Genomic DNA, 9143 nt, shown 5'->3' with positions numbered 1-9143 from the left:
TCCTTACTGATCCATATACTGTTTAGTGCTGCCATCTAGTTCTGCAGTCAAAAAAGGTGACTGCAGTAATTATGCTGAGTCACAATAAATTTATCTAATATTTACGTCTTTTTCTTTAATAATATTCCTTATCGTGAAGTTATTCATGGTTTCCTAATATTTTGTAACAGTAACCTATAATTATAGTATAATTATTGATACCATATATGCATCTGTTTTAAACTTACAAAATATGATTTTTGAAAATATAAACTTTACTACACCTTTAAACTTTACAACTTTGCTGAAAAAATAATATACCGTAATATAAAGTGATTGATTTTGTTAATTTACAACGAATTTAAAACAGGGTACGTAAAATATCATACAAACAAAATCATGAGCACAAAATTTGTATTTATTGAATCAATGGAAATTTTAAACATAATACCTCAATATCACACGCTGCTAGGCACATTCTTGATTCTTTGGCTTGCTTGGTTTATTACTAATAGACATTATAATAGACACGAAAGAGTGCCAACAGAAGATGAAGTTGAAAAGAAACTTGCAGAATGGAAACCTGAGCCATTAATACCTAATTCACACAAAGTTCATCCTTCTCTAAATCCAAGATGTGTAACATCTAGAGCTGGAAAAAGAATAATAATCAATGGTAAAGATTGTTTAAATTTAGGCACACACAATTACTTAGGTTTAATAGAAAATAAAGAGATAGAAAAAACAGCAATAGCAACAGTCAGAAAGTATGGTGTAGGATCTTGTGGCCCACGTGGATTCTACGGCACTGTTGATGTTCATCTTGAATTAGAAGAGCGTTTAGCAAATTATACAGATACAGAAGAAGCTGTTGTATATTCATATGGATTTAGTACAATAGCATCTGCAATAACAGCATATTGTAAGCGCAAAGATCTTATATTTGTTGATCAAAATGTAAATTTTGCCATACAAAAAGGATTAGACGCATCTAAAACTAACGTTAAGTATTTTAAACACAATGATGTGAAAGATCTACATGATCTATTAACAAAACAAGCAGAACTTGATAAACAAAATCCTAAAAAAGCATCCAAAATTAAACGCTTTTTAATAGTTGAAGGTATTTATATGAATACTGGAAAGATTTGTCCACTACCACAGTTAATTGAACTTTGTAAAAAATATAAATTAAGAATATTTATTGATGAATCAATATCTTTTGGAACTCTTGGTGCACATGGAAAAGGTGTGACTGAACACTTTGGTATTCCTAGACATGAAATTGACATGATTATGGGTAGGTAGTATCATTAGACATGTATAATAATTGCAGGTAATTATTATTATACTTGAATAATGTATTTGTGTAATTTTTAGGATCTTTGGAAACAGCTATAGGATCTATTGGTGGTTTCTGTGTGGGCACATCATTTGTTATTGAACATCATCGTTTATCTGGACTTGGATATTGCTTTTCTGCATCTCTGCCACCTCTTCTGACATCAGCTGCTATTACTTCCCTAGACATTATGAAAAATAATCCACAGATATTCCAATCACTAAAAGCTAATTGCATAATCATAAGTAATGGACTTCTAAACATTCCCTCTTTGGAATGTTCAAGCTGTCCAGAGTCTCCAGTAAAGCATGTCCATCTGCAAGGAAAACTGGATTACAATACAGAAGCAAGATTACTTTCCAAAATCTCTGAAAGATGTATTGAAAATAATTTAGCTGTTATAACTCCTATATATTTAGAAGCAGAAAAACATTTAGTCAGGCCTAGTCTCAGACTTTGCATTTCTACTATTCTTGATAACAATGATATTGATTTTGCACTGAATACATTAAAAAATTGTACTGAGGAAGTTCTATCATTGGAGGAAAATCAAAAACTTTTTAAAACAATGTTCTAAAAGATTAACAAATATTCTACATAAATACTATTTATTAACATCCTTGTACAGTTATGCATTTATTGTACAAACGCGAATAGATCTCTTCCTGATTGTACAAGCAAAGCATTTCTCTATTTTACAAATATTTTATTTTTTATTCAATATCGTGTCATATCCAAGCAATTGTGATATGTTTTATATTTAAAAGATTAATTTAACAGTATTTCTGGATATATACATTGTCTTATATTTAACTTTGAAGAAACAAATAAATGCAAAGTACAAAATAGAATATATAAAAACAAATTTGTTATTTTATATTGTAATTATTCATAAATTTATTATCTCACGTATATGCTTTAAAGATACTTGTATGAAATTATATTTAATATTTACATTACCTAATTTAACATTATGTATCAGTGATGTATAAATATACATATCTTCTGCAAACTGCACTCGACAGAAACGTCATGAGCGATCGCACAAAGTGCTGAAATCTTGTATTCCTTTTCTAAAATATAAGTCTCACTTATCTTAATCTTGCCCAAGTTGTTTGTCCTATTCTATTTCCCTACTAGACTTATTTTTCGATAATTTTTTAACGTTTTCAATTACATTTACGTCCACCCGAATGAAACTATCGTAATCATTCGTTTCCCCCAAAAACGTTATCTAAATACTAAAATATAAGTTTATTTAAATAATTGTATGTAATTTTATATAAAAACTTTAAACTGTAAAGTAATATACAATGTGATTTTATGGTTAGAGCGATTTCTATAAGTATATCATATTGGCGGGCTAATGCAATATTTTTCCCGCCAGAAACAAGAGTTAGATGCCGAACAATAATATGTTAGTATATCAATTAAACATAAATTATAATAAATATTGTTTGAAATGTCAAATACTATTCAATATATTCAAAAAATTTATCAAGCATTCATTAAAAAATTGAGTAAACCGTATGTTTTGTTCAAATTTATTTAGTTCACATATATACTAGATAATTAAAGTAATGTACAACTCTATAGTTTTATGAATTAATGCACAAGTAATTTTTTGAAACTATGAAAATTTTACAGCATGATGACGCTTTTCCGGTAATATGGCTGATAGATTTGTAAAATGAAGAAATTGCAACTTCCTGTTTCTTCCCCATTGCATTCACGTAGGTTGCCACGGTAAGTACATTCTGTTCTACCGTTTATTCAATAAAATAAGAAGTTAACTTACATTCTGTATTCATTAATTGTTTTGTAGCATTATATACACTATAATTGTATAAATGCAATCGAGGAAATGGAAAATGTATTTTTAATTTTTCAAGAAATTAGTAATAAACAGTTTTTAAGGTTAGCGTGCCATGTGGCCATAACTGAACTTTCTATAATTTGTATATTATCAGATCTTTTGCATAAAATATCGGTGACCGATTATGCTTTTTTATTGATATAATGATTCTATATGATGATAAAATAATTCGTCTGATAATTCCGAGAACCATACAGAAGCTAGAAATAGTAGAACCCATCTGTGTGCGGATTAAAAGATTATAAATTGCATATGTCATGTCTGATTGTAATTTTATTGATATGTATTGTAACAAATACTGTAGATCTTATTTTAATAAATCTTCTTTTTCTTTTAGTCCTTAAACTTTTTACAATCCCTACACACACATTAAGATGGGTAGGGAGGATAAGGCAACATGGAAATCCAATTACTTCACCAAACTTGTTGTAAGTACCTTGTAATAATATATTTGTAATATTTGGATGTGTGCTTGCATTTCTGGATGATTCTCATGAAAAATATTATATCTTTATGTAGCAACTTTTGGATGATTATCCCAAATGTTTCATCGTGGGTGCAGACAATGTTGGCTCTAAACAGATGCAACAAATACGCATGTCCCTTCGCGGGAATGCTGTTGTATTAATGGGAAAGAATACCATGATGAGAAAAGCAATTCGTGGTCATATTGAACGTAATGCTGCATTGGAAAAGTTACTGCCACATATTCGTGGGAATGTCGGTTTTGTTTTTACTCGCGGAGATTTAATTGAAGTAAGAGACAAGCTCTTAGAAAACAAGGTCAGAGCCCCAGCTAGAGCAGGAACCATTGCACCGCTAAGTGTAATCGTTCCTTCTCAAAATACTGGACTCAGTCCTGACAAAACATCGTTCTTTCAAGCACTGAGCATTCCCACTAAAATTTCCAAGGGTACTATTGAAATTGTGGTACGTATATATTATATAATCTTTGTAATATGATATTGTAATCTTGTAATTGCATTTTTGTTAAAATTCAAATTCGTATCATTATATTATGTTTAAATTTTGTACAATTAATGTTTCATGTTTTAGAACGACGTTCATATTTTAAAACCGGGTGACAAAGTGGGCGCGTCGGAAGCCACTCTTCTAAATATGTTAAACATTTCTCCCTTCTCGTATGGTTTAATCGTTGAACAAGTATACGACTCCGGTACTATTTTTGCACCTGAAATTTTGGATATCAAACCGGAAGATCTGCGTGAAAAATTCATGACTGGAGTTGCAAATTTAGCTTCAGTATGTTTAGCCATTGGCTATCCTACGGTAGCCAGCGCCCCGCATAGCATTGTTAACGGGTTCAAGAATCTATTGGCTATCGCTGCTACTACTGAAATTGAATTTGCAGAAGCTGCTACAATCAAGGAATATATCAAAGTATGTCTACTTTTGATTATTATATGCTATTATAATGACTACACCTATGATGACAAACATATCTGAGAATCCTATTTAATGTGTCAGAGCTAGCAATAGCAGAACCCACTGACACTTTAGGGTTTTTTTTGTTGAAAAACGCATAAAGTGCCGTCTGAAATTCAATGTAGAATATATACTTTTTTTGAAAGTATTTAAATATATGTATGCATTATTATTTTGTAACGTTTTTGTAGGATCCGAGCAAATTCGCTGCAGTCTCTGTTGCTGCTGCACCAGCTGCAGCTGTTGCAGAAGCACCTGCTGCTGAAAAGAAGGAAGAAAAGAAAGAAGAATCTGAATCCGAAGATGAAGATATGGGATTCGGTTTATTCGACTAAATTGCGTATATATCTATACATACGTACATGTTTAACATGTGAAGCAGAAGGTCATGACCACTACACATTAATGTTAAACTGGATTTATAAAATGGAAAATCTAATAAACTACTTTATACTATATGTTGTATATAAATTTAATTTCCTGATATTGTATGTTCTCTATCTTATCTTGTTCATAGTGATAAATGTATGCATTACAATATATTGCTCAATTAGATGAGTTGACACAAGATAACAGTGAATAAAATTTTTTGTTCTTCCGCGCTTTGTATATTCTAACAAAAAGATGTCATTCTAGTTCCACTTACTATATCGATCGGATACTTCATATTATTTGTTTCACCTATATTTAAAGTAGCGAAGTCTTAATGATTCAGATGTCATATATATCATTGAAAGTGACGGGATAGTTCGACGTTCGACGAAGACTGTAGTTCATGCTGTATAGTTAGTATATAAAGCGTCGGTGGTACTATATCTTATCTCATTCGAAAATTTCAGTGGTTTCTATAACATACACGCGATTGTGCCTCGGTGTATTTCGATACCAGTCGGATTGGACCGATTTTGCGCGAAATTTTGTTTCAAGTGTCAGATTTTGAAACACTCCCATAATTATTAACCTATACAAATATGGGACTGTTGTCTGAAGGAAACCCTTTATCTTGGGAAGAAACAAAAAACCTCGCGGAACACGTACGAAAACACGGAATTATTCAATTTATTAACTTATACAAGAGGCTCAGAGACAGACAAGGTGATATACTCAAATGGGGCGATGAGGTAATATCCATTTTTCGATTTCTTAGTTTCATAAAACACTTATAAACTTGTTTTGCAATGTCATGTCATAAAGAATTAATTGTCATGAACGATTAAAAAATACACTACCTCATGTTCACTATGATTACAAATTGCACAATGTTATTCAATGTATATTATTGATACATGGCTCTATTTTTATTTTAAAAAAATTGAATTTTACGTTAAAGTTATTATTTTTTAATTCATAAAATAATATAATTATATTGTTCTACTACATGTATCATCGATCAAGAAAAATTTCTTTTTCTAGCTGAATATTTTTGTATTTCACATTATATAGGTTTTTATTAACTCTCATATGTTTATTATTTATATAAGAATATTATATTTATTTGTCTTTACTTTCAATAAATTATTCAGTCACTATTAATACCAGTAATTAATAGATGTTATAAGCTGTAACAGGTTTTAAACTGTTATAAGCCATAACCTTCAGTTTTCTTCATTTCAATTATATTTCAATATTTCTAGGTGATGAATGAGTCAACACTTTTGATTTAATCATGTGATTTCACTAATATCATTCAATATGGTCAATGTCATTGACATATCTTCTAAACTTATTTGTTTTAATGTTAACAATTAAGATTAAATTGTTATAGTGTTCTTAATATTCTATTCATTGATTTAATACAGGTGGAATATATGCTTATTAAATTTGATGATGAAGCAAAAACTGCAAAGCTTAGTTTAAGGGCTGTAGAAATATTAAAAACTTTAAATGAAAAAGAATACAATGATCCAGAGTAAGTATCTTTTTCTTCTTCTATGAATGAAAAATTAAAACTTTAAACAATAGTACATTATTTTCAATTGCATGTAAAATAAATAGTAAACATATCCTAGTAATACATATTTTTTTTCAGTAATATTAAATCATTATGGAGACCTGAATATGGAGCTTATATGGTTGAAGGAACACCAGGAAAACCGTATGGAGGTCTATTAGTCCATTTTAATGTTGTTGAAGCCAACATGAGGTATAGAAGGCAAGAAGCTACAAAATTACTTCAACCCAATGAAGTTTTAATGTCTTTAACCAGTTTTCCAAGGTAGATAAAGTAATATTGATATTATAATATAGTAGTTGTATAGTGTTTTTCAGAGATCTGATTAATTAATATCTTCTTCTACAGAATAGGGGCATCTGATTTTACAGATCCTCCTACACAGCCAACACCAAACACTGGTGTATCAAGAAGTTTATTTTTCCCAGATGAAGCTATATATCCAGGTCATCCGCGATTCAAAACATTAACAGGCAATATAAGACAACGACGCGGAGAAAAAGTTTCTATAAACATTCCTAGTATGTATTTACTATATTTAATATTTTTGTATATAGTGTTTTGTAAACACAATTGAGTTGATGCTTAACACAAAGGACTTATTTACAGTTTATAAGGATAAGAATGTTCCAAATCCATTTAAAGAAGATTTTGGTGCCTTGATTAAAGATGAGTCTAATAGTGCAGCAAAAGAAGATCATATTTACATGGATGCTATGGGTTTTGGAATGGGATGTTGCTGTTTGCAACTTACATTTCAAGCTTGTAATATAGAAGAAGCAAGGACATTGTATGATCAATTAACACCCTTATGCCCAATAATGGTTAGTAACACATAACAATATTGTTATGTTTTCTTGAAAAATGAAGACAAAGATAGCATATTCTTTCGCGCATACGTTACAGAACATTTGTTTAACATTCGACAGTTGGCTCTAACCGCGGCTAGCCCATTTTATCGAGGATATATAAGCGATGTTGACTGTCGATGGAATGTGATATCGTGTTCTGTTGACTGTAGAACACAGGAAGAACGTGGTTTAAAGCCTCTAAAGGAAAACAAATTTAGAATCAATAAATCTAGATATGACTCTATTGACTCATATCTTAGCGAACAAGGAGAAAAGTACAATGATGTTCCTTTGACGTATGATGATGAAGTATATAAACAACTTTTGGATAATGGAATCGACAAATTATTAGCACAACATATAGCTCATTTATTTATCAGGGATACTGTATCTCTATTTTCTGAAAAAGTGTATCAAAATGACCAAGAAGATACTGATCACTTTGAAGTAATGATTGTTGCTATTAATACTATTATTGCAAGTATATAATTTTTATACATTAATGTATAAACAGCAAATGTAAAATTTCAGAACATTCAATCAACTAACTGGCAAACAATGCGGTTTAAACCACCGCCGCCAAACTCTCCTATAGGATGGCGTGTTGAATTTCGTCCGTGCGAAGCTCAAATTACAGATTTTGAAAATGCTGCAATTGTCTGTTTTGTTGTTCTCCTTACAAGAGTTATCTTAAGTTATAAATTAAATTTATTGATACCAATTAGTAAAGTTGATGCAAATATGGCTAGGGCTCAAAAGAGAGACGCAGTTAAGGCGGAAAGATTTTGGTTCCGCCAAGATATTACATCGGATGCAAAAAAGCAAGATGGACAAGCAGAATACACAGAGTTTACCATTAATGAAATTATCAATGGAAAGGTATTATTTTTTCCCGGTAAACGAAACTAATTGCATAAATGACATAAATAAAAACACATCTGGTTTTAGGATGGTGTCTTTCCTGGCTTAATACCACTTGTAAATTCGTACTTAGCTAGTATGGATATAGATGCCGATACTCACTGTACTGTACAATCATATATGAAACTAATACAAAAAAGAGCTTCTGGAGAACTATTAACAACTGCTGCATGGTTAAGAAAGGAAGTTATTTCACATCCAGTATACAAGTAAGTACGTCTTTGCGTGTGTGTGTAACTTAAAAATTACAAAAATGTATCGTTATATAATCAATCATATTATATTGACACAGAAACGACTCTGTAATAACACAGCGCATCAACTACGATTTATTAAAAAAAATACAGAAGATTGCCACAAACGAAATATCCTGTCCAGAATTACTTGGCACGTGTATATCATCTAAAACTAATGAAACAATACCTGCAGCAGTTGCAAAAGCAGAAAAAGTTCCACTATGAAAAGTTGATAGCAATACACTTACATAGTTCATAGATAATTTAGATGAGATTTTAATTTATACACTTCGTATATTGTACATATATAACGTAAGTAACAAGTATTCAGGCACAATGCTTAATGTTGGGTGTTTGCAATCAATCATTTAACAGTTTTATAAATAGTTACATTCCGTAAAATAATTTTACTATTAATGTATTAAAAATGTGTTCGTTTGTAAAGATGTTAATGCTTTCAAGTATAAAAAAATTATAATGTAAAGTTTGTTTATATAGTTTATTTATACGTAAATAATAAATTACAAGAGAACATATATTT

General features: G+C 30.4%; 3 protein-coding genes across 3 annotated transcripts; all 3 read left to right on the top strand.

Annotated features, from left to right (window-relative positions):
- Nucleotides 1-36: 36 nt before the first annotated feature.
- On the top strand, nt 37-2421 carry Spt-i (serine palmitoyltransferase subunit I). The gene is made up of 2 exons (XM_076783610.1): nt 37-1279; nt 1360-2421. Exons 1-2 carry the CDS (start codon nt 379-381, stop codon nt 1896-1898), a joined length of 1440 nt encoding a protein of 479 aa, XP_076639725.1. The 5' UTR covers nt 37-378; the 3' UTR covers nt 1899-2421.
- A 581-nt stretch (nt 2422-3002) lies between these two features.
- Rplp0 (ribosomal protein LP0) lies at nt 3003-5101 on the top strand. The gene is made up of 5 exons (XM_076784261.1): nt 3003-3067; nt 3535-3625; nt 3717-4127; nt 4254-4598; nt 4835-5101. The coding sequence occupies exons 2-5, from the start codon at nt 3572-3574 to the stop codon at nt 4976-4978; spliced, it is 954 nt and encodes a 317-aa protein (XP_076640376.1). The 5' UTR covers nt 3003-3067; nt 3535-3571; the 3' UTR covers nt 4979-5101.
- Nucleotides 5102-5374: 273 nt separating this feature from the next.
- Nucleotides 5375-9028, top strand: Gclc (glutamate--cysteine ligase). Its single transcript, XM_076784258.1, has 9 exons — nt 5375-5764; nt 6443-6552; nt 6673-6858; nt 6943-7115; nt 7204-7418; nt 7524-7892; nt 7977-8324; nt 8394-8575; nt 8659-9028. The coding sequence occupies exons 1-9, from the start codon at nt 5615-5617 to the stop codon at nt 8825-8827; spliced, it is 1902 nt and encodes a 633-aa protein (XP_076640373.1). The 5' UTR covers nt 5375-5614; the 3' UTR covers nt 8828-9028.
- Nucleotides 9029-9143: the final 115 nt, after the last annotated feature.

The sequence above is a fragment of the Colletes latitarsis genome, chromosome 2, assembly GCF_051014445.1.
Source record: "Colletes latitarsis isolate SP2378_abdomen chromosome 2, iyColLati1, whole genome shotgun sequence".
Taxonomy (NCBI): Eukaryota; Metazoa; Arthropoda; class Insecta; order Hymenoptera; family Colletidae; genus Colletes; species Colletes latitarsis.
This window is presented reverse-complemented; position numbering and strand designations above follow the sequence as displayed.

What these genes read in the sequence shown, in the direction of transcription:
- Gclc (XM_076784258.1), top strand. Translation starts at nt 5,615, where the DNA reads ATGGGACTGTTGTCTGAAGGAAACCCTTTATCTTGGGAAGAAACAAAA. An exon ending in AAAGAATACAATGATCCAGA is followed by an intron (nt 6,553 to 6,672) that starts GTAAGTATCTTT and finishes ATTTTTTTTCAG; the next exon opens with TAATATTAAATCATTATGGA. An exon ending in ATGAAATTATCAATGGAAAG is followed by an intron (nt 8,325 to 8,393) that starts GTATTATTTTTT and finishes ATCTGGTTTTAG; the next exon opens with GATGGTGTCTTTCCTGGCTT.
- Rplp0 (XM_076784261.1), top strand. Translation starts at nt 3,572, where the DNA reads ATGGGTAGGGAGGATAAGGCAACATGGAAATCCAATTACTTCACCAAA. An exon ending in ATTACTTCACCAAACTTGTT is followed by an intron (nt 3,626 to 3,716) that starts GTAAGTACCTTG and finishes ATCTTTATGTAG; the next exon opens with CAACTTTTGGATGATTATCC. An exon ending in CAATCAAGGAATATATCAAA is followed by an intron (nt 4,599 to 4,834) that starts GTATGTCTACTT and finishes ACGTTTTTGTAG; the next exon opens with GATCCGAGCAAATTCGCTGC.
- Spt-i (XM_076783610.1), top strand. Translation starts at nt 379, where the DNA reads ATGAGCACAAAATTTGTATTTATTGAATCAATGGAAATTTTAAACATA. An exon ending in TGAAATTGACATGATTATGG is followed by an intron (nt 1,280 to 1,359) that starts GTAGGTAGTATC and finishes TGTAATTTTTAG; the next exon opens with GATCTTTGGAAACAGCTATA.